This window comes from Drosophila gunungcola (assembly GCF_025200985.1).
Source record: "Drosophila gunungcola strain Sukarami chromosome 2R unlocalized genomic scaffold, Dgunungcola_SK_2 000012F, whole genome shotgun sequence".
In the NCBI taxonomy this organism is placed as follows: Eukaryota; Metazoa; Arthropoda; class Insecta; order Diptera; family Drosophilidae; genus Drosophila; species Drosophila gunungcola.
Genome location: NW_026453170.1, coordinates 1295976 through 1319235, shown reverse-complemented (window position 1 = coordinate 1319235; position 23260 = coordinate 1295976). Strand labels below are relative to the sequence as shown.

At 38.4% G+C, this 23260-nt stretch overlaps 7 protein-coding genes across 8 annotated transcripts; 6 read left to right on the top strand and 1 right to left on the bottom strand.

Annotated features, from left to right (window-relative positions):
- Positions 1-300: 300 nt before the first annotated feature.
- Positions 301-5353, top strand: LOC128255938 (protein late bloomer). Its single transcript, XM_052985861.1, has 5 exons — positions 301-557; positions 3242-3406; positions 4492-4668; positions 4733-4906; positions 4973-5353. Exons 1-5 carry the CDS (start codon positions 498-500, stop codon positions 5051-5053), a joined length of 657 nt encoding a protein of 218 aa, XP_052841821.1. The 5' UTR covers positions 301-497; the 3' UTR covers positions 5054-5353.
- Positions 5354-5421: 68 nt separating this feature from the next.
- On the top strand, positions 5422-7542 carry LOC128255929 (protein late bloomer). 2 transcript variants are annotated; one of them, XM_052985850.1, is made up of 5 exons: positions 5422-5908; positions 5980-6174; positions 6556-6720; positions 6783-6980; positions 7250-7542. In XM_052985850.1, exons 1-5 carry the CDS (start codon positions 5849-5851, stop codon positions 7325-7327), a joined length of 696 nt encoding a protein of 231 aa, XP_052841810.1. In that variant the 5' UTR covers positions 5422-5848; the 3' UTR covers positions 7328-7542. The 2 variants fall into 2 exon arrangements, with proteins under 2 accessions (XP_052841810.1, XP_052841811.1); XM_052985851.1 differs by having other exon boundaries at positions 5427-5908; positions 5984-6174.
- Positions 7543-7718: 176 nt separating this feature from the next.
- Positions 7719-9718, top strand: LOC128255930 (leukocyte surface antigen CD53). Its single transcript, XM_052985852.1, has 4 exons — positions 7719-8013; positions 8082-8264; positions 9078-9443; positions 9503-9718. Exons 1-4 carry the CDS (start codon positions 7954-7956, stop codon positions 9581-9583), a joined length of 690 nt encoding a protein of 229 aa, XP_052841812.1. The 5' UTR covers positions 7719-7953; the 3' UTR covers positions 9584-9718.
- A 419-nt stretch (positions 9719-10137) lies between these two features.
- On the bottom strand, positions 10138-11940 carry LOC128255946 (uncharacterized). The gene is made up of 5 exons (XM_052985868.1): positions 11903-11940; positions 10838-10913; positions 10628-10780; positions 10381-10566; positions 10138-10319 (listed from the first exon to the last, which is right to left on the bottom strand). The coding sequence occupies exons 2-5, from the start codon at positions 10901-10903 to the stop codon at positions 10155-10157; spliced, it is 570 nt and encodes a 189-aa protein (XP_052841828.1). The 5' UTR covers positions 10904-10913; positions 11903-11940; the 3' UTR covers positions 10138-10154.
- A 111-nt stretch (positions 11941-12051) lies between these two features.
- Positions 12052-16190, top strand: LOC128255933 (23 kDa integral membrane protein). The gene is made up of 4 exons (XM_052985856.1): positions 12052-12392; positions 14893-15054; positions 15108-15470; positions 16001-16190. Exons 1-4 carry the CDS (start codon positions 12327-12329, stop codon positions 16091-16093), a joined length of 684 nt encoding a protein of 227 aa, XP_052841816.1. The 5' UTR covers positions 12052-12326; the 3' UTR covers positions 16094-16190.
- A 118-nt stretch (positions 16191-16308) lies between these two features.
- On the top strand, positions 16309-18385 carry LOC128255942 (protein late bloomer). The gene is made up of 5 exons (XM_052985864.1): positions 16309-16473; positions 17266-17424; positions 17507-17668; positions 17888-18082; positions 18146-18385. Exons 1-5 carry the CDS (start codon positions 16414-16416, stop codon positions 18215-18217), a joined length of 648 nt encoding a protein of 215 aa, XP_052841824.1. The 5' UTR covers positions 16309-16413; the 3' UTR covers positions 18218-18385.
- A 1734-nt stretch (positions 18386-20119) lies between these two features.
- LOC128255941 (tetraspanin-8) lies at positions 20120-22934 on the top strand. The gene is made up of 5 exons (XM_052985863.1): positions 20120-20361; positions 21803-21961; positions 22028-22183; positions 22293-22499; positions 22565-22934. The coding sequence occupies exons 1-5, from the start codon at positions 20302-20304 to the stop codon at positions 22634-22636; spliced, it is 654 nt and encodes a 217-aa protein (XP_052841823.1). The 5' UTR covers positions 20120-20301; the 3' UTR covers positions 22637-22934.
- The last annotated feature ends 326 nt before the right edge of the window (positions 22935-23260 follow it).

Here is a 23260-nt window from a genome sequence, read left to right as displayed (position 1 = left end):
TACAATTGCCCAAATACGATATACCCTCTTATTCTACGAGTAACGGGTATAAATAGCATATGCCAACGCTTCTCTCTTATTCTGTTCAAATAGTTCGTCATCTATTTCTGTTTATATGTACAAGCTAACGAACATATATACGTAAATATTTAGTTGAGCCAAAAAACATTGCGCGTTTTTGCGGCCAAGCGTTTCGATTCCATTCGGTTTCGAAGCTTTCGTTTCGTTTTTCCCCCGTTCGTTTCGCCAAACGCTAAACGCCAAACGCTTTTCGCGCTATCAACAAACTCGGAACGTTTGGAACAGTTTTCAGTTAACAGTCGAGCGGTGAACATGAACCGGGTTTTGGGTAACCTCAGCAACCGTTAGAATCAATATAAATATAAATATTATCCAACTGTCAACAAGCCGCGAGTTGCCAAGTGTTATAAATAATTCGAGTAACTGACTGGCGCACAAATATTTAGTTTCTAATTTAATACATTGGATAACCGAAGATGGCCTGTTCAACAAACGTTTTAAAGGGGTTTGCCCTGCTCTGGGATATTATCTATGCTGTAAGTAGAGGGATCCAACAATCCAATGACAGCAGAGCTAAAGGCAGAGATTAAGATTCGCTTGCGATTTCTGGGGGCCACTTTGGTGACCCCAAAAAGCACTATAACTTGAATTAAGCTGAAGCTCTGGCCAAGGCTAAGTGCAGGAAAATTACTTGACTTTTGCCCGCCGTTGGCCAAATGCCATTTCTTGCCCAAGAAATGTTCTCCAGCATCGCCCAAGTTCATTTCAAGATCCATCGGTCTTTTGATGTAGTACTTTGTTTATTTTTTAGTGGCGTAAAAAACAAACTTAGGAGGGCCCCAGACATAAATATTTTGTTGCTCGTTGAATATATTTTGGTGTAGTTCGCAAGCACTTAAATTATTATCGAAGGCTTTTGTTTTTGGCGTTCCATTTTGATGCAAATTTAAACGCAGCTAATAAAATTTGAGCCGCAGCATAAATTAATATTCATGGAAGAATGTACTTTGGCGGGTATTCAGTTCTGTCAAAAGTTTAGCAGTTTTATTTAGCAAATTTGTTCCAGCCTAAAAATATCTTTTAAGAAATTGTATAATATTTATCTATTTTATTTTGTTTATTTTCTTGCCGAGCTTTTTATTAAGGCTGCCAAGTCGAAACTTGGTCACCCACGCCATCACTTAACCCTGAACAACAATATATAGCATTTTTATTTGACTTGTGCTGTTATTTTAGTTGGTTTTACTTGAACCAGATTTTGGTTAGGTTTGTGCACGCTTATATATATCTCGGTTGATGTCATTTCCTAGACGTTTTGGGCATCTTTCTGGCATTTGATTTAAATGGAATGCGTGCGAAGGCCGAGGAAATGCCAACGAGCACCACACGGCGTATGAGCGATTTTCCGCGTTTGGTTCCAGGCGAGTTAACTCTTGATTTGCGCGCTGAGAGATTTCAATTATGCTGGAGCCCAGACTGAAATTACTTCATACTGCTTTAGGGTAGGGCTCAACCTTTGTGCCTGGGATTTGAGTGCTCCCATGCCGACAGAAACCCACATAAATCTGTGCCGCGACTGGCTTTGGACATTTATGGGGACCAATGGCATTGGCATTTGATCTGCCCACACCATCTAGTGTCCGCCTTATCAACCTATCATATGTATATGCAAATTAGTTGGACGCACTGTTCTACTAAAGTTGGACCTTGGCTACTCTGGTGATAATTGCGCGTAATTGCTGTCTGCGTGGGGAAATGAGAGCAAATTAATAAACCTTTTGTGCCACCCTGTTGCCAACTCATGGCTTTCCTTATCGTTTTTATGGACACCACCTGAGTGTCTCCTTAGCACATTTAGCAATCGTGGCAGGCGTAATAGACCGCTTAAGATATCAGAGCGTTGAGTGGGGTTGGTCGCAGTAGAAACAGCGATCATAAGGTTCTGCTTCAAATTAAGTCACAAACCGGGCACTCAATTACAAAGTCTAATTATGGTTGGATGGTCCTAAACGAATTCAGATTGTGGCATGCTTGGCTTCCATTTCAACTAATACAATTTGATGGTTCTCGATTTCCGAGCTTTCAAGAATGTGCCTTTGCGTTTTCGGTTTTCCACGCGCCCTAACAGATATGTCAGCGCCAAATCGGTCTTGGCGGGATTTGGGCGCCGAAGCATAATAAATAACAATTAAATGGCGTTGAATACACACACTCAACTATCCACAAAACAATGCCAGATGTCTGAGTGATACGTGCCCGGCGGATTACAGTTTATCTCTATTGTCTCATAAACATTAATTGATGGGCCAGAGTCGATTGTAACTCTATTAATGTAAATAATATTTTTCCGCTGCCTTGTTTGGCAACCAAACTCATTAAATTATACCTTAAGTAAATATTTATTTAAACAAACATCAGCGTTACACCCAGTTTAGGGATTCCAAAACGTTTTTGGCCGGGGATCACACTGGAAATCAGCCCTGACTGCAGTCATTAATCGGCGAAATCATTCATAATTACCTCGTAGGCTTTAGCCGAATCGGTGCCGACCGAAACGTAAGCTTTGTCTAAGCCGGGCCCAGTTAGCTCGAGTGACAAACAAACAAGGCACGTCAAAGCCAACGTATTTGCCGACTGGTTTCTTGTTTGCCCCTCCGACAATTATAAAAATAATTTACAAATTGGTGGCGGCAACAGGTTACCGTGTGCAAACATCAACACTGTGGACTTATAATTACTACGCATTTCGAAAACTTACTTTTTCGGTAGTAGAATAGTTTTTGTATTCTTTTCGCTTCTCTGGGCAAACTGCCAAGTGCCAAATTACAGAGAGTCCACATTTGGCAGGAGAGTGTGAAACATCACGATGTGTTTGTGGATCTAGTGAGTCATTGTGGTAATTTTAAAATGCAACTGGCGATGCATGCGGAAAGTGAGAGGCGAGCGTCGAGCGTCGAGCTTCAGGAGACAACTCTGCGTATACGTAATATATTAGTATGATAACACCAGTCGAGAATGAAGTTGTAGTTGCTGGAAAAGTGATTTAATCTTCGAAGCGAACCCCACAAGCATTTACATCTCTACAGAGAGAGAGAGAGACCGCATTTGCATATTGACTCAACGTAGAACCTTCAAGCGCTAAGCTTTTATCACCTTTCGGGCAAAGTAGACTTTTATTTTACTTTTCAATCAACCGCTTCCCACCTCTCCCGTTCGACAGCTGTTCGGCCTGGTTTCGATCGGCCTTGGAGTACACATCATTTACAAATTCGAGCACTTCGACACGGCCGCCTTCGTCATCATTGGTGTGGGCGTGGTCGTCGTTCTGACTGCTCTTTTCGGAGCTCTGGGAGCTGCACGTGAGAGTAGCAGCACATCCAAGGTGGTAAGTAAAAATAAACCATAATTGATTTTAGTAACATTTACAATAACCTCTTAGTTGAATTTTGTAGTGAATTAGTTAGAGCAGCTTTCTTAAATACTTTTGCAGAGACCCTTATAATTTTGGTTCAAATAAAAGTGGATAATCGTCAAATCTTCGTTGTATTTTACGACTATAGAAATCTGTTTCTCACATTATATAATAAATATTGTACAACTATTTCCTAAAGCTGTCATATGAACAGACGGTCAATTTATATGCAGAGCTGCACAAATAAATTTTTAAAATATGGTATCTTTTAGCTTTTTCGTCAATTAAGGGGTTACATACAGTAAGAAGTTATAAAAATCTGTTTTTTTTATTTATTAATATTTTTGAAGTTACAGGAAAATTTTAAAAGACGTTTTAGAGTTTGTAAAAGTAAAAGTACAAATTTTAAGCCCGTTTATCTCAAAATGGTGTTTTAAAGTCTAAAATTTAAACACGAGCTTTTTAAATATTTTTTTTTTTTATATAAATATTAAGTCCGAAATTTTGGTCACAAATCAATATTTTTTTTGGGCAACCGTTACTTGGTCGAACAATTTTATTTTGATTTTTCTATCGATTAATTACTAGATTTGACATTTCTTTTCACATTCTGTTTGGTTTTTTAATTTTCGAGGATCCAGTTCAGAGATATAGTGGTATTTAGATATGGTAAAGTATTTTTTGAGAGGAGTTTCCGGGGATCAGCTGGTCATTCTAAAGGAACTTGTAGAATAAGTGTGTTGTCTTATAACTTTTCTTTGATACCGGGACTGGTTCATTTTATTTAATTAATTTATTTAATTTAATTTGTTTATCGAACGTGTAAAATGAGTGTGTTGACCAATCCGTTTCTTTTTCAACATCGGGAATGATTCATTTTATTTTAATAATTTATTTTATTAATATAAAACGTAGTCTTTTGACAAAAACTTGAATCGTTTTAATATTGTTTTTTACGAAAACAATTTAATTGGTTTTTTTTATTAATGTGCGGCTCAAATATTTTTGTCATGATATGGTGTCATCTAAATATAAATTTGTTCTTTGTTTCTGCTCAGTTCGTCGTAATTGTGGTTATCTTGATAATTCTGGAAGTGCTGGTGGTGGGCTTTCTGTGGTTATTCCAAGCCTCACTGCTGATAAACGTTGACAAAACATTCGACCAGCTCTGGAACGACCAGCCTGTGCCCATCAAGCCCGGAAACCAAAGCCAGATTGCCAGCCTTGAGCGTTGGGTGAGTGTAGAGAAATGGCAGAGACGATCTTTGATAACGCCTTTTGTAAATTCGCTTATTACAGTTGGACTGCTGCGGCAATGTGGGACCCAAGGACTACCTTCTGCCCCCCAATAGCTGCTACAACGGCGAAAGCGACAAACTGAATCTCGAGGGCTGTAGGCAAAAGTTTCTGGTCTTTATCGCTGATCGTTGCACGACATTCAACATTGTCTCTCTGGTGCTGGTTGCTGTGGAGGTTAGTACTAAAAAATAAATTATAAATAGTTTTTGTTTGTCAATAAAGAAACATGTTTTTTCACAGATCATTTGCGCTTTGTTGGCCTACGTCCTGGCCAATAGCATTGTGAATCGCTGGCGACGCTCGAAGTACTATCAAAAATAGGTTTATTTACGGTTTTTGAAAACATTGCATTTTGGAAATTCAACTGTAAGATGCGCATACTTAAGGCCAAAGAACTCTCCATACAAATACTTAAATCGAAAACTCAACAGAGATTCCAAAACAAATTTACTTAAGCGAAGTAGTCCGAGGGCAGTGCGTTGATTGTATTCTGTTTGCCAGTTTGGAAAACTGTAATTTTGAAACGGAGTGTATTCCGTTTACAATGTAATTTAATATACACTAAGCTCGACCTAAGCAGCAGTCTTTGTAACAGCATTTTGAGAAGCCAATCCAATCCAATCCAATCCAATCCAAAATAAAGAATTGTTCGTAGAAGGCGATCTGTTGACATCATTCCTATGATAATGAGGCAAGGGGAGGGGCGGCCAGAAGGTGAGGGTGGACACATGCTGACTCACATTTGTAGAACTCGTGGGCGGACGCCTCACGCCTATTTTCATTTGTTTTCTTCATCTCTGTGGCCGCTGCTCGCCTTTTGATTTCCCCAAAAAAATATTTATCTGGACCGACCCTCACTCTGTGCTTTCTGGCCACTGCATCTGGCCAACGGATCGGACCGGATGGCGACAGAATCCGAAGCGGCCAACGAGTCTGTGGGCTAATCGTTGCCCAATGGCAGATCTGTCGACCATCGCCCCAGACAAACAAATGAAGATTAGGCGACTTTAGTCGATGGTTTGATGGCAGTGCTCAAGGTGTGCTCGCCCCCAGCGGAAAGACATTTGTGAATATTGTGAAAATTGTGAAAATTGGGAAAAGCGATCGCTAGCTGTCATGCACTGCACCACCCGTCTGCTCAGATACGTACTGTGTGCCATCAGTGGCATTTGTGCCGTAAGTGCCTAAAATAGACCCCAATGGGCTGACATTGAAAGGGATTGTGATTTTGTGCGGCCTTTGTTTAGCTAGGTGGCTGTCTGCTCATCTGGTATGGCGCCTGGCTGCTGGACAGCCTCTCTGACCAGCAGGCGGTGATGGGCATGGACCACGGCGAGGATCTGGCCGCCGTGCTCTGCATCCTGCTGGGCACCGTCGTCATAGTGGCCAGCGTCTTTGGCTCGGTGGCCGTGGTTAAGGATTCCAGAACCCTGTTGATCTGTGTGAGTTCTCGGGGGGTTACTATTTTTGCCTAGAAGTGTAAATATAAATATTGAACTAGTTTAACAAACTTCAATTTCATGATAAACTAAAATAGAGCATTTAAGCCGTGTCATATCAATCTGAATGTGTTTATATTTGTGCGATTTGTATTTTGCCATATCTTTTGTCTTACATTTTATATTTTTTCTTTTAAATTAAATCAAAGACGTCAGTTAAATACCGCTCAGTAACATCATTAAAGAAAATAAGAACTTATTACGTGTAATGTTAAAATGTGACTAAAACTTTTTTAAGATCTAAACTTTTTTAAGCAAAAGTGTAAAACTAACTGAGGTGAAGTCCGGAAACCTTTCTAATGTCACTTTCAATTTAATTTTCAGTATGCAGTTGTTTTGGTATTACTCTTGATCATCCAGTTTGTGATGGTCAGCATTAGTTATGCCGCCAGCCGAGAATCCTTGCCGGATTCTTTGAGACAGGGATTCGATGATCTGTGGGACTTGCAGCACGAGGGCAACAGCACACTGAACACATACGAGGAGTGGGTAAGTTGGCTGGCCACACATTTGCTAATCTACTGAACTCAATGATACTTTATTGCCAATAGCTGCATTGCTGTGGCCGTAACAGTGCCGAGGACTATCTGCATCTCGAGAAGGAGCCGCCGCCGAGTTGCTGCCTGGATCAGGACTGCAGCAAGCTCCTCAATCTCTTCATGGCTGGTTGCGAGAACAAGTTCAAGGAGTATGTCAGCGGGAAGACCGCGAACTTCCACTCCTTAAGTTGGTTCATTATACTCTTTGAGGTGAGTTATTTAAAACATAACCTTTATAGAATTTTTAAATTACACTGAATCAACGTAAAATATTTGTATTCATCCACAAAGTTAATGTAATGTTGAAGACCAAAAAAATTGAAACCGCTTTAGCATGAACATTTTGTTTGTAAATACTTCGCATCCCTGACCCTTGAGTTCATGGCCTTATTGTTAGCTGAACAATTTCATCGATCAATTGACTTTATTTACCTATTTTTACAAATTTATATTAATATGTCAACATATTTTAATTACAGTTTGCCGGCTCGGTGACCACCTGCTACCTAGTGGACAGCATTCGCAATCATCGCGACCGCATACGTTTCTATAATTAAAATAAGATTTAAGTGTTTTGCACGAACTGTATTATCGTTATTCGTTGTGAGTAATTTCCTAGCCATAAGGCCCTGGCGAATTGTGATTGTAGTTTACGATGATTAGTCAAGTTAGGCTACAGATACCAAGTATTCATTCATAAAACTGTAAACTGGCGCCCACGCCCAGAAATAAATCGAAACGAAAATAAATAAACCCGTTGCTATTGACTGAACATTTACGAGACATCTTTGCCCAGCAGAAAATTGAAATGAGTGGGGATCCGGAGATAAACAAGAAAAGCTCGCACCAGTGGGCGATCCGATTCTCCGCTCTCGATTTTCACTCACAGATTTATAGATAGAATGTGCGAGTGGTGAGTCGATCGTTGTTTTAGTCAAAACAAAACACACTGTTTCGGTTTCCATCTCAACCCAGTGCCAGTTGATTCGCACAGCTGAAACACGGCGGTCAGACGTCGAAAGGTCTACATTTGCCGCACCGCTGTACAGTATCTGACGGATACGTATCCGAAACTGGCTGCTGGCCATTGCCATATACGTAACGCCGCTGATGCACTCTGCTCGCCCTCGTTGAATTCGACAGTCAGTCTCCAGTCGCATCTTCCGCTCGATCCACAGTCAACATGGGTCTGTCCGCCACTACAGTGAAGCATCTGCTGCTCTTGCTCAACTTCGTGTTTTCCGTGAGTACCCTCACACCTGTGCGCACAGTCATAACTCATGCCAACCTGACTCGTTGTGATTTCCACAGGTGCTCGGACTGGCGCTGATCGCATTCGGAATTTTCTTTTTGATCTCCGCCGCCGAGAATGCAGTCAGCATTGGTGAAAATGTGGCCGGTGGCCTGATCGTTGGCCTGGGCGTTGTCATCCTGATCATAGCGATCTTCGGCTGCTTGGCCGCCATTCACGAGGCTCCTGTTAGGCTCCTGATCGTAAGTAACCAAGATTCCCTGAAAAAAATCGTTTTATACCCTTGCAGAGGGTATTATAATTTCAGTCAGTCAATTATTAGATATATATTTTTATTATTTCTATGGGACCTATGTGATATAGTCGTCTGATTTTGATAAAATTTAAACCGTAATTCTGAAATAATTAACCAATACTATATATCGAAGAACTAAGAAAAAAATTAAAAAACAGATAAGATTATGATGATCAAGAATATATATACTTATAGGGTCGGAAATGTCTCCTTCACTGCGTTGCAAACTTCTGACTGAAATTATAATACCCTCTGCAAGGGTATAAAAAGTATAGCTTAACTTAACTTTGAGTATTTCGTCATTGCGTCTGTAGCTAGACGCATTTTTTTTTTTAAATAGGCAGTTAGAGATGAGATGAAAAAGGGCGTCAAAGTGCATCAGTCTACAAAACTTTTACCGATGCTTACTAGGTACTGACTCGATAAAATATAAAAATAAACAAAAATAGCCGTTAAACAACGGCGGGAAGATTTGCTTTTCAATTCAAAACAACAAACAGCTGTTCATTGTGTCTGTTTCGTGCGTGAGTGTAACAAGGCTTATCAACAGCAAAGCTAAAATTTGTAATAATTTAGCATATAAATGATATGCTATGCAGAAATTATCAGTTTACTTACTTCAGTAATTCCATTGCCCTAAAAATATTTTAAGAATAAGTTATTGTTACTCTGCTTGGTAGCAAACTCTTTTGTAATTATTTAAATTAAATTGTTGCTTACTTTTACTGACCTGTTGAAACCTTCTCCTTTGCAACACCAGTATGTGGGCGCCGTGGTACTGTTGATCCTGTCCCAACTGCTGTTTCTGAGCATGGCCTCGCATGGCACCAAGGACGGCATCTCGGGCAGCATCAACGAGGGCTTCGATCGCCTCTGGGAGTCGGAGCGCAACCAGACGGGTGCCCTGGCCTACTATGAGAGCTGGCTGCACTGCTGCGGGGTCAACAGCTCCGAGGACTACTGGATCGTGCATCACGGCATTCCGTCCAGCTGCTGCGAGGAGAACAAGTGCCTGGACACGCCAAGTCGGGTTTACAAGCCCGGCTGCAAAGCCGAGTTCGTGAAGTACCTGGACGACAAATTGCTGGTGTTCAAAATCGTCTGCTGGCTGCTTGTCATCGGCGAGGTTGGTTAGATCATTCGCCCAAATATGGGTCTATTTATATGACCTTTTCCCCTTTTCAGGCGGTGGGAGCTGTATTCGGTTGGCTGCTCTACAGCAGCGTTAAGAATCAGAGCCGACGCAACAATGCCGTGTGGATGTGAAGCGTTACCTAAGTCATCTAAGTATTAAATATTAATATTAAAAAATGTTCTCTAATCAGTTGTTAAGTTTCCGAAATTGTTAACAACTATTTACTAATGAAAGAGTTGGTAACCTGTAATCTGTATCAAAAACATAAAATTTAAAAGTATTTAATAACAAATATACTTTTTTTTTTGGAGTTAATGTAAGTTTTAACATACTACATGAAATTAAATTGCCATTAGCAAATTAGCCAAAATGTAAACATTGGCAATTATCTACACATTTTAAAAATTTCAAAATTGTTTGTTACTGATGGTGCTAGCATGTCGATTCAATGTAAGTTATACGTGCCATTACTTACATATTTGAATATTTACACGTAAAGAAGTGCACTCTTACATCAATCAGATACATATGTAATTTTACATAAATCTGTCTGTAAACTAGTATTAATAATTTATTAATTCAGCTTTCGAGCCTCCGATCAAGACAGAATTAAGTTGTCTCAAAAATATTGAGTATAGGACCAACGTGTATATTTATTTTGGTCAAACCCATAAACAGTGTATAAACAAAATGTTTGTTTTATTAAACACTTAAAACCTCGAAGTAAAAGTTGGTCTGAACTCGAGTTACGTTTGCTGTTGACCATTTCGTGAACAAGGAGTAGAAGCCCTTAGCCATTGGCATACCATGCAGTTTGCTAGATACGTGAGTATTGGTAATGTCATCAATGGCAATGAATTTCTCTTTCTAAAATTATACATGGGTGAGAAAATGTCCATCAGATAAGATTTGGACTCGTTGCACTGACCGAATAAGGGCAACTATGGTTCAGATTCGAGAAACCTTCTATAAGCTCAAACACCTTCCTGGCCAAGTAGTTGTAGCGGTTTTTCCAGAACCGACACATATCAACGTCCATTGCATATAGAAAGGGCTGCCAATTTAATGCACCGTCTAAACTTTCCGTACCCTTCGTCATTAGCTGAAAGTGGAACTAAATGGGGTAAACAAGATCATTAGCACACAATTTAATACCACCTCTGAACATACTTTACCCATATATCTTTAAAGAGTGGCTTTAGCAGGGTGTAGCGCAGTCTGATACTGTTTTTAGTCCTGCCCAGTGTGTTAACTTCGCAGTACTCCACTGTACCCATGCTCAGATCCTTGCTCTCGCAGGTCATATTCGTAAATCTTATCAGGACTCCCTGCACATCACATTATACTCCGTTAGATTTGGCCTTTTCCTCAACCAACTTACTTACATGCAACTCTGTCAAACATTGCAAGCACAGAAGCAATCCAAAAAGTTTTCCTGCCAAGTTACCCATTAGATTGCCACTAAACAAGTAATTCAATATTAGACAGGTGCTGCTCTAATCCATGGCCATATTTTTTTAAAAATATTTTAAACGTTAATTGCTGACGATTGAACGCATGAACGGATCTTAGACCGCATGATAATGTTGCTAGGCTTCTGATATTGAATATTTTTTCTCATACACCCAGAGAAAAAACAGGGCAATTACAAATATATTCACTTTCAAATAAGTATTTTCGATACTGAATTAGCCCCGGAGACATTCCGACCCAATTAGGTTTATACATATATTCGTGATCAGCATCACTAGGAAAGTCGATCTAGCCATGTCCGTCTGTCCGTCCGTCTGTCCGTCCGTCTGTTTCTACGCAACAAACAATTCTCTCAATTTTAAAGCTATTTGCATGAAACATTCCCAAAAGTAGCCTTCCTGTTGCAGGTATTATATAAGTTAATAAGTATATAAAAACAATCGGAGAAAAAATTTTAAAAATTTATAACTTAAATGTTTTTTAATTTTTTTTATAAAACTTTTAAGGAATTGTTTATTATTTTGGAGTAACGGCTTAAATATGATCAGAAAAATTTAACTTTTATATTTTTTTATTTTTTTTTTTAATTTGTTTGAGCATGTTATGCTTTAGTCAGTTCGTCTTAAAAAAAAACTGAACCACTCCGGTTCGGAGTAATCCAACTCCGGAGTGGTTTGCATACACAGTGCAACATTTTAATGTGCCCTCAAATTTTACATTGATTCGGAAAGTACCAATTGAAACTAATTAAAGAGCCATCTAGTGCGGCAAGGTCTAAAAAAACACCACGTGGCTTTTGCAAAAGTCATATAAGAAAGATATTGCAATATAAAAAATTGAATTTCGATTTTTTGTATCTCTTTCAAATAAGTTTTTTAGCATGGCAAAACTTGAATTGTCTTACGAGATATATTCTCTGGGTAAATTTTGGTATAGTGATAAAAAAGTGAGATTTATCCAGCACTACACAAACTCACCCTGTATGCTAATTCCGAAACGCGCCTGCGTCATTGTCACCACTTAGATGATAGTTTGCTGTTTGTTTTGGTTCCGCTGGGTTCTCTGCCTTGGGCGGTGGTGAATATCCGACGACTTGCTGCGGCACCTGGCTCTCTCACTTTTTGGCTCAGTCGCAGGCCAGCTTTTGTGGCATCCAGACAAGCCCCAACCCAGAGTGGGCTCCAAGCTGCGGGTTCAGCCCAACCATTAGCGCAAGTAAACAATGCCCAACCCCAGCCCAGTGGCATAGTGCGAATCGTACAAGGTTCCAGACCCCCAGAGGTTCCCGATTCCGTTTAATCGGCCGCCAGAGGCCTGAGTGTTAGAGTACACAGGAAACACAACTACCGAGGGGGATTCACGTGCTAGGATTTACTGGGTTCCCAGTTTGCCCTTAACATTATGGAAAAGTCGTTTCCCATAACGCCCTGGAAGTACGGCCTGCTGGCCACTTGCATTCTAATTGTGGTAAGTAAAAATTGATGCGCATTTTCCCACTACCATTTCCATTCCAAGGCCCAGACCCAGACCTCTCCCCTTATCCCATGGCCTGACCCAAATGCGAGTCTTGCACAACACCCGGTGATGCGAAAAATCAATAATATGCTTAAGTGCACATCTTACCCAAGAGAGCACGTATTATGGCCAAAAAGCCGCTAAAGACTAAAAACAAATCAATGCATTCGAAAATATGTTTATAAATAATACCTGTTCACATATTTACATAACTCAGCCGGCCAGCTGTTTGCAACTGCCACTATATCTAAAAATGGCACTTTCACAATTCTGGCTGGCTTACGCCAATTAAGATTATTATTAAGTTGATTTGGCAAATTAATTTTGCAATTTATTTATTATATTGTTATTATATTTATATTGTCTACAAATGTCGAGGTCTGAAAATATATCATAATATAGTTTAAAAAGGGCATTGACATTAAAATGTTTTGAATTTATACAAATTTATTTAGAGCAATACATTTTGAAGGGAAAACCGAGGTATTAAAGCATTTGCTACAAAAATGTTTTCTAAAGGCAGATGTTTCTATTGAACGGTACTTTTTCTGAAAGAAATTTTTAATTTTTTTGGGCTTTATATATGTATAGTCTCTTTTGAACTCTCTCGGCGCACTTCGTCACTATTAGTAGGGAATTCGAATACAGTGAAAATATTATGATTACCAGTGGGTCACAATTTACACATTTATGTATATATAATATGCACTTCTACAAACTAATTTTACTTTAACTTGGATAATATAAAATATACGTTAATGTTTGAAAAAATACTCGAGGAATGCTAGCAAGCTAAAAATTCCTTATTCAACACAATTTTTTTTAGCATTAACAGATTTTTTTTTAATTGGAAAATCTTTCGATTTCTTAAAGCAACAAGAACGCATAACGCTTGTTCTTCAAAAGTTTTTTGTTACGGTCAATGGTTATTAATCATTAATAAAATAATAATTCATTTTGCAAAAATCTTCAGGACTACCCGACTAAATTATAGACACTGAAAGCCATACATATCAAAATTCACCTACTCCTTGACTGCCTTTTTAATGGAAAGAATTTCAAGATCAAATTAATATTTGTTTAGTCTAACAAAAGTATTTAGATTAAGTAGAAACGGTAAAAACTAATTATGAAAAGGTGCTGTTGCATTTGATCCCAGTTAATGAGTTGACGGTGCTTTTTGAGTCAACCGATAATGAGTTGTACCACAATGTTTGTGGCGATCATAGAGATGACAGTTTTGTAGAAATGATCTTCCGACTCCCAAACCTTTTGATCAGCAGATTGTCTATGACATTTTTTTTTGCACAGAAAATCAAGATATAAACAAGCTCTCGATAAGAGTTAAAACAAGAACTAAGGCAAAAGAAGAGTTTGCTGTGTTGAGATAAGTGCTACCCAATTGTCTGTTACAAAGGTGTAGCCTGTTTTTATAGGATCGAGCGCTTTTTAACGAAAGTACAACGTTATAATATACTCTGTTACTCTACAAGTAATTGAGTTCCATTTAAATATACTCGACCGCAATTCCCTTTTCTTATTAAAAAACCTTAGAAAAAAATATTAATTTTAATTCACAATACTTATTGCAAAAGACATTTTTCGAACAAATATCTTTTAGTAACAGGAGAATGGGATCTTACAATTTTGTATAGTTTTCAAACGCTCCAATACAACAAATTTTTCTAGCAAATTTCGACCGATAATAACATTTTGTGAATCATGTTGTATGTACATATTTTGACCCTAAATACCCGAATGGTGATTTTATTTAAATTGCTGAGGCATTGCAGATTGGAATTTTTGATTTATAGCTCTCCGCCTGAATGTTATATATATGAATTGTAAATTAATAACAAACAAGAAAGGAAGCAAAATTCGGCAGGCCGAAGCTTATATACCCTTGCCGATTTCGATTACAATACGTACACCCAGAGAAATACTCCATAGTAAAATTAAACATTCAAATATTTGAATCCAACATTGAGTTTCAAAATGTAAACTTACTTAAAGTAAAACAAAAACATGATAATGTAATTATTAACATATTTTGTTGGTTTCCAATTAATAAATTGAAGATTAAAATTTTGTTTGATTTAAAACTAATGTTTTCCATACTTAAAAATAAAAATGAAAGTGTAACACAATTTTATTTAATCACAACACCCATCGAGACTAAATCAGTACCGAAAATATTTAATTCAAAGTGAAAATATTTGGTTTTACCATGGCTTTTCGCTGGGTGTATATGTTGATAGTTCCTGTGGCAGCTATATGATACACTCATCCGATTTTTATAAAACTAAAGCCACGATTCGGCAATATTGTATCATTGTTGAGTACCGAAGATTATTAAAAAATCTAAAAATCGTTGGGTTTTTATAATTTATTTAGTCCTAGTACTTCTACTTAAGTAACTAACGATTCGTTTTTATTTTTATTAAACTATTAGACGTGCAACGTGTTCTTCTTTTCCTGCGGCGTGGTAACCTGGGGCTCAGCCGTCTCCACCTACGGCAGCTATGGGTCGGCTATTTGCGGAGTGGCCGTCTTCGGAGCCGCCTTTCTGGGCATGTACGTGGCGTTGAAGGAGTCCTACAAGTATTCCATATACGTAAGTATGCATTGATCTATGAAATTTTCTGAATCTAACCGGATTGCCTGCAGTACTTGATTTGCAGTGGCCTGGTAATTGCCGCGCTGGGCTCCTACCTTTTCGCCTTCACGGCAATGCGGGAGCAGCTGATGGGCAGGTTCGCGGAGCGCATGCGCGACCTGTTTGACCAGAAGACGCACAGCGACGACAGGATGCAGCCGGTGCACAGTCTCTTCGGCTGCTGCGGACTGGAGGGGCCGCAGGACTACCTCCAGGAGGAGCACGGCGCCCTGCCCAGCAGCTGCTGCTACGCCTTCGACTGCTCCAAGCCGGAGCACGTCTACGAGGAGGGTTGCGCCACCAAGGCCGCCGGAAGTCTGAGGATGCAGGCGGACCTTAACTACTACAGCTGCATGGCAATCATTTTGCTTGAGGTGAGAGATACATATTTATGAGACATGAGACCTACCAATTAAAAATCTTTCAGTGAGATACAGATTATGTTTTTTCTTTGAGCAGACTTAATGGTTCTTGACTTTATTTGTGCTTTTCTAAAAGGTAGTTTCCCACTACACCTTAAGTAAATCAAGTCTTGTGATTGCGTTTATTTTTATTTAGAAAATCAATTTTATTTTATATTTCGTTATAGGTTGGTCATTAATTTGTTTTCGTAAATAAAATTGTTACTGGAATTATAATACCCACTGCAAGGGTATAAAAATAAGAATAGTCCAGTATAGTAGTCTGATAAACAATCATAAACTACACCAGTGTCAAACTATGATCAGAAAACCATTATTATTACAACCAAACTTGGTAACTTATTCTGTAAGATGCTTTACTTTGACATTTTTCAAAACGACTTTACTTAATAAATTATGATCAGGAAAAACACATTTTTAGGGAATATAAAGTGCTGATTCCAGTCTTATTAAATTAAATACCATTTATTATTTCATTACAGTTCATGGGCTTGTTCACTGCTTACCATTTGGGCAAGGCCCGCAAGCATGCCAAAACCAAGATAAAGGACGAGGAAACCCCCATCAACGACTGATGGCCGAAGACAGCCCAGCATTATTATTGATAATAAAAGTTAACCAAATTAGCTTATTCGCCATTAGAAAATAAATACTTTCCATAGCCTAAACGAGTTTCTCGCTGTTTAATTTCTCTCAAAATATATTCGGCAGCATTCTCAAAGAGCGGAGATCGAAAACCGAAGAAAAGATACTCACATATTAGCCTCTGCCGGAGATTGTTTTCAATACGAATTCATTCACTTTCGGAACTCCCACCTGGCTGGTTCGTTCTAACTCTTGGTTCTGTATTTACCAGTTATAGTTATTAGTTTTCGATCTTAATAAGAGCGTAAAGATGGGATGTACTTCCGGTTGCGTTAAGTGTTTTCTCAACACTCTTAACACACTGAATGCGGTAAGTTGTGATATATTTTCTGATAAGTTTAAACACATACATATACAAAATAAATTTGTGTTGTGGTTTTTTTTTCGATTAAAATTTTGCTGTTGCACTGACGAATACGAATTCCTTATATACTCCCATAGGTATACAAATTCATAAATATTTGCAGGGGTTTGACAAGAAAGCTCACATTCCGGTTTCATGAAATCTATACATTTTTTCTTGCAGTCATCGTTTAAAATATATTTTGTTTGTCAGATATGAAAAACATTTGGCGCACTTTAATGATAATACCCCAATATGTTTCATGTTTTATATCCATTTGATCTAAGAAGCCTTTACGACTTTACCATATGTTGGTGAATAAATCACATTTACATACGAATCGTTAATAAAGAATAGTATGACGAAAAAAAGAAGTATTAACTAGTTTTTAGCTTGTGCGGTTTATTTGAATTGTTTCAGGATTTGATTTAAAATTTGAATAAAAAGCTATTCTTAGACCTTGAATTTTCAAGCAATTAAATACTAAACACGAGAGAAATAAAAAAATTGAAGGGCCCCTTTTAAAGCCTTTTTCACAAGTTAAGTATTCAATTAATTTTATTGTTTATGGTTGTTCAGGATTTAATAGAACCTATTTAAGATATTCAGCACAAACAGTGTGTTAGCATATATAACCAGTTATTTTTTATTGCTTGATCATTTTTTGAAATTCTTTTAAACTCGACTAAAGTCATTGACATTGTTGTTCTCGTAAGCTAATCTGAATCGCCATTGGTGCACCTTTGGCTCCTTCTGCAGCTTTCGGGTCTGTCGTTGATAGCCATTGCAACGATAGCCCTCTCCAAGGCCCCCCTTGCGTACATCGTCTTCCTGTACGGGCTGGGCGGCATTATCTTCGTCTCGGCTATTCTGGGGTGCTGTGGAATCTGCCAGGAGAATGTGTGCATGACCGCAACGGTGAGTAGAGAGTTCCCTTCCAGCCTCCCCGTTACTGTTAAATTACTGATATTCTGTTTTTGTGTACGCACTGTTCATACAGTACGGCTTCCTACTGTTGGCTCAGTTGATTATCAGCTTGCTGGGCATCTTCGGCTTCAAGTTCAGCGAGACTTACATAGAGAAGTACGCCGCTGACGAGGTTCAAATGAAATGGAACCAGGAATTGGTGGAGCCCGGCGCTATGGACATTTACCAGTCAGTGGTTCGTATTGTTCATAAATATATAGAAAAAGAACAGAGTTGCATTTAAATTCTACGAAGATCTTTAATTATTTAACAAATTTTCATTTTGAATAGAAATATAAAGTGTACCAAAGTTAGACAAAAAAGAAAAGAGTTTGTGAGTGCCTTTTTGGGTTGTTTTGACATTTTATAGAAGCAGTTATAGATCTTGTTTGCTTAACCCCACCTTCTTTTGCAGTATGAGTGCTGTGGGCGGGACAGCCCTGATGATTATGTAGCCATTGGTCGTCAGCCCTTACCATCCAGCTGCTATCCCCAGGCAGACACCCAGAAGCCCCATTACCTGGCTGGATGTGTCCAGAAGTCCAGCCAGAACTTTGTGGCGGTCTTCAGCTACGCCAATGACACCAACTGGATTGCGGTGGGAATAACAGTAAGTTGAATGAGGAATGAGTTATCATAACTATTTGGATAAAATCGGTTTTATTTGTTACAGGCTCTGATGGTTATTGCTGCCTTCTATTTGGTCGGACGATTCCGCAAGCAGCGCATTCGCTACAACTACTAATCATATAATCGATTTATATTGGTAGTTTTCTTAGCCGCAAAGACGAAAGCATTTGGCTTTCAAAAGTAACTTTTTTACAAATCTTGTGCATAATTTTACAGAGCTCAGAAGACTTTGGTTTATTGTAAAAATTTATTAAAATAAAATATGACTTTTGGTCATACAGAATATCGAGTTATAGTTGAATTTTCACTCTTTATTGTGCTACCCCTTTAATAAAAAAATTTGCTACACCCAAAATGAATTGTCATAGAAACTAAACTGTTGCTACATGAATTTTCAACTATTTTGTATGGAATGGAAAAAGTAGAAATGTTTTATTTTTTTTTGTATGGCATTTGTTCCTATACTTTAATACAGTCTAAACTTTAAGTTATTTTTTTTTCGGGCATACTAAAGCATAAAATATTTTTTTTACGAATCCAAATAGAAAGGTTTATTTAAAGCATTCGGTGAGAGAAAAGTTTAGAGTGAAAAAGTTTTTTTTCTATTAAGGTTTGTGGCAGACACGATTTTTCTCCCCACCTGGAAGACTGAGCTAATCTCTCGATTTGCCGGCGGTGGCGTCATTTCTCTCGATCGAGTGACGCAATCGAGCTCATTCAATCTCTCTGGTTTAAATACGATCGCTGGCAAATTGCTTGGGCAAGGGATTGTTCGATGATACCCGACTCTCTGTCTAAACTTCTGGCAAATGACACTATATATATAAACACTATATTCCCCCGACTTTTCTATCGCTCTAGCTCTGTAAAGCATAGCCAGATGCACGCTTCCAGCCCCATTCCCCATACATTTTTATGTTTGTTTGGCTTCCGAATGGCAGCGCTTCTACAGAGTTAATTTTCGACTTTAATTTTCTTTTTTGCCTTGCCTTTTGACTTTGCTCTTAGTGTTTGCTTACTGTGCGTGCATGTGTGTATATAGATATGGGTAAACTTCACTAAGTTGTTTTTTTGGGGAATGTTAAATAAAGTAAGCTTTAATGGGTTTCATCGGATAATTTACTGATTTTTAAAATTTACTACACAAATAGGTATTATAAAAATATCTTAAATATATTACATACATACAATTTTTATATATAATACTTGGTTTTCCATTCTGTTTGGAGCTTTTTAAGTAAATTTATTTTCATAATTCGATTAACCAAAAAGCTCGTCTTTTTAGGTTGTTCCCTTTAAAGGCAACAAGGCTACTTTATTAAATACATGTTTTAATTGTAAAACAGCAAAAAAATTGCAAATTTTCAATTCTAGTACTAGTTATGGAGGTCCGACTGCGCTGGTATGGTAATGTGTGTGCCTGCGCTGTATGTTGTTTATTTAACAAACGCTGCTAGACGGCAACAGCGCACAGTGGGGTAACAAAGGTCGTATTTGGGAATGTTGATGCCACCTCAAAGAAATAAAATAAATAGAGCAAAATGACTAAAACGGTAAAAGCCTAGTTAATTGTTACTTTGAAGTACAAAATTATAGTTCGAAATTCAAATTAGCAATAGGTACAGTTACAGATACGGTTTCAAATACAAATGCAGATACAAACCCAGATGAAAATACCCATGCACAAACACATACATATATATAATAATGATTTTTAATTTTAAAAATACTCTGCTTTTATCTAACTATTTGCTTAAACCAACGAAAAATTGTATGCAAATAAAAGAAATATACAGTGTCACCGCATTTTCACTTAATTTAAACTAGTTTTTATTTATTTTAAATAATAGAAAAAAATAATTTTTCGGTAAGTACATTACTAAATAGAATCTATAGGAAAATCATTAAATTTTTTGGATCAATCTTGGATGTTTAGATCTACACTTTTGTCCGCTTTTACCCCACTGTGCAGCGGCGGCAGCGGCGGCAGCTCATTGCGGCCAGAGAGCTTTGGGGCGCTCAGTTTGCTCGTGACCGTGGCCGCAGTAGTCCGCACTCTTGAACCGGATTCTGGCTAGTCTCGCCGAAATAAATTCGGGGTTTGAAAAACAAGCCGTCATTCTGCAAAGTTGTTGCACGTGTTGCACGATTGCATTCTTGATAAAGTTTGAAGTGGGGAAAACAGAAACAAAATTCAAAATGAGCTGCGCAACGGGCACCATAAAGTACTCTCTATTTCTTTTTAATGCCTTATGGGCGGTAAGTAGAAACAAGCATATGGTATTTGGAGGAGAGTCGAAAGTGCTTCATTCTGTTTACACAAATAGCCCGCCATAGTGTCTTAATGTATTTAAAAGATTCAATGTTTGGGTTCTATGCTGACCGTTCCATGTCCACCTGGCTAGTAGATGATATCATCTCGGGTGCGTGTTTGGCGTATGACTACATTTCGCAGCTATCTGTGTGTGTTAGCCATAGTCTATTGTTAATGGCTTCTGCTCAGCCTTTGAATTCCTTGGGCCAAGGGGAGAGCTTCGCTAGTCAAGCGTCGAAGTGAGGCAGCTCCAATGCGTCATGCATTTGTGTTTCGGTTAAAAAGCTTAAACGAGCCGAATATGGAAACCGGATTAGTTAGCCGATGTGACAAAAGCGATGAGAGCTGGCCGACAAAGTAGACAATGTGAATTTCCATCAAAACTTTCGATGGCCTTCGCAAGGCCACCGGAGTATGGATCACTCACTCACAAGTGACTATTAATACGGTAAAAGAGTGGATTAAAAGCAGTAAAATGTATACATTTGACAAGAATCGCTACCACCGAATGTCCGCTCAGTACAAAAATATTAACAAAGGGGAAGGAAGCAAACTTCGGCAAGGCGAAGTTCATATACCCTTGCAGCTATTGCAAATTAAATATTCTTAAACATTAAAATTATCATTTACTTGAAGCTATGATGATTTTCAGCTCAATTATATAATATCGTACACTGTCAAATTATTAATAAGTGAAAAAGAATTAAAAAAAAATTACAAAATAAAAAAGTTATATTAAAAACAAATAATTTTTTTTAAATATTTTTATTGTTTCCATGGAAGTTTTATGTTTTAGTCTTCCGATTTTAATGAAACTTAAGCCGTAATTCTTAAATATTTAACCGTTACTAAATGTCGAAGAAATAAAAAAAAATTAAAAAACAGATAAGTTATATTTTTTTCATTTATTTTTCCGAATGTTCATATGGGAGCTATATGATATAGTCGTCCGATCCGGCTCGTTATGACTTATATACTACCTGCAATAGAAAGACAACTTTTGGGAAAGTTTCATGCAGATAGCTTTAAAACTGAGAGACGGACGGACAGACGGAGGTGGCTAGATCGACTCTCCTAGTGATGCTGATCAAGAATATATATACTTTATAGGGTCGGAAATGTCTCCTTCACTGCGTTGCAAACTTCTGACTAAATAATAATACCCTCTGCAAGGGTATAAAAATCAATTAATTTAGTGAATCTGAATTGTTGTTCTAGCAACGTTTGAAATATGTTGATTAGTGGTCCGAGTCTGGAACTGCCTTCCAATTTAAAAATGTATACTATACCTTCTTATCGGTAACGCCCCCAAATACATTTTGCTTTTCAATTTGATAGAGAGGCTTGTTGATATCATACCTATTGAATTTGTTCGCTAAATTTCAGATTCTTGGAATATTGGTACTTACTTTCGGCGTCCTCGGCTGGGGAGCGATGCCGGAAGCGTATGCCATTGGCATCCTGGTCCTGGGCGGCATTATCCTGATGATATCCATGTTCGGCTGCTGTGGAGCCGTTCGCGAATCGCCCCGCATGCTGTGGACGGTAGGTGCCTGAATGATGACATTACGTGAATCACACCATGAGTAACTAACTTTAATTACCCTGCAGTACGTGTCGCTGCTGCTGGTGTTGCTGTTACTAATAGTGGCCTTTATCATCCTCAATCCCCGAGATGTGTTCAAGAAGTACGCCGTTCAGACGGTCGAGGATCACTGGAAACTGGAGCAGACCAAACCGAACAGCATGGATCTTATTCAGAAGACTGTAAGTCTATCAACTTTATTTATGCTAATGAATAAAGCAGTGAACTAGTGACTTGATTGCTCGAGCTTTCCCTACTCAATTTTTATTTTATTAACGCCCTCTTTTGCAGTACCAATGCTGTGGCCTCAACGAAGCCACTGACTACTTAGAACTCAAGGTCTGGAACAGCACCGTACCCAGCAGCTGCTGCAAGGACATGAACTGTGAGAACCCTCTGAATCTCAATCACCGGGGATGTCTCAGCACAGTGGAGGAGGCGTTCGCGGATGAGGGCGTGACAATAAGCTACATGGAGTGGGGTCTGTTCGGATTCGATGTGCGTTTTAGTTTATTTCACGTTAACGTTATTATTAACATACTAACATATTTTCTCTTTTGTAGGCCGTCATTCTCGTGCTAGCCGTCATTTTGGCCATTCACTACACGAATCGCCAGAGACGCTACCACTATTAGAGACACATTAACGCCTTAGAAATCAATCTCCTCAACTTCTCGTTTTTAAGCGTCACCAATGTACCTTGTTTCGATTCACCAAACACAGCGTCATGTAAGTGCGTAGTTCAGTTACCGAGTAACCGAAGATGCAGTAAATATACAAACATACCGCCATACATGAAATTGTGTTTATGTTGAAAGTCCTCTATGCACTGGAAAATGTTTTAAATGAAGTGTTGCAGGCGAATCTTAATAAATTCCATAGTTTTTTTTTTAAGAAATCATAACCAAATATAAGATCGTAAAATTTTGAAAAGTTTTTACTCTATCAATTTATGTATATGTTATCTATATATAAACCATTATTAGTTTTCTCATCGAGCAGACACTGATTTCTGCCAGTGTGGATGGTTGGAGTAAATTGACCACTAGAAAGCTCTTCAAGTCAATTGTGCAAACGAAAAACTGGCGGTCTGGTGTATGCATAATGGCATAAAAAGCAAACCAAAGAGCCAAACATAATTAAGCCCGAAATGACGCCTTCTTGCTATATTCATCGGTATATGTCGGTATATAAGCATGTGTGTGTGTGTATATGGGTGCCTGTGTGGGAGCAGTTGGGGATTCCGGGTCGAAATGAGT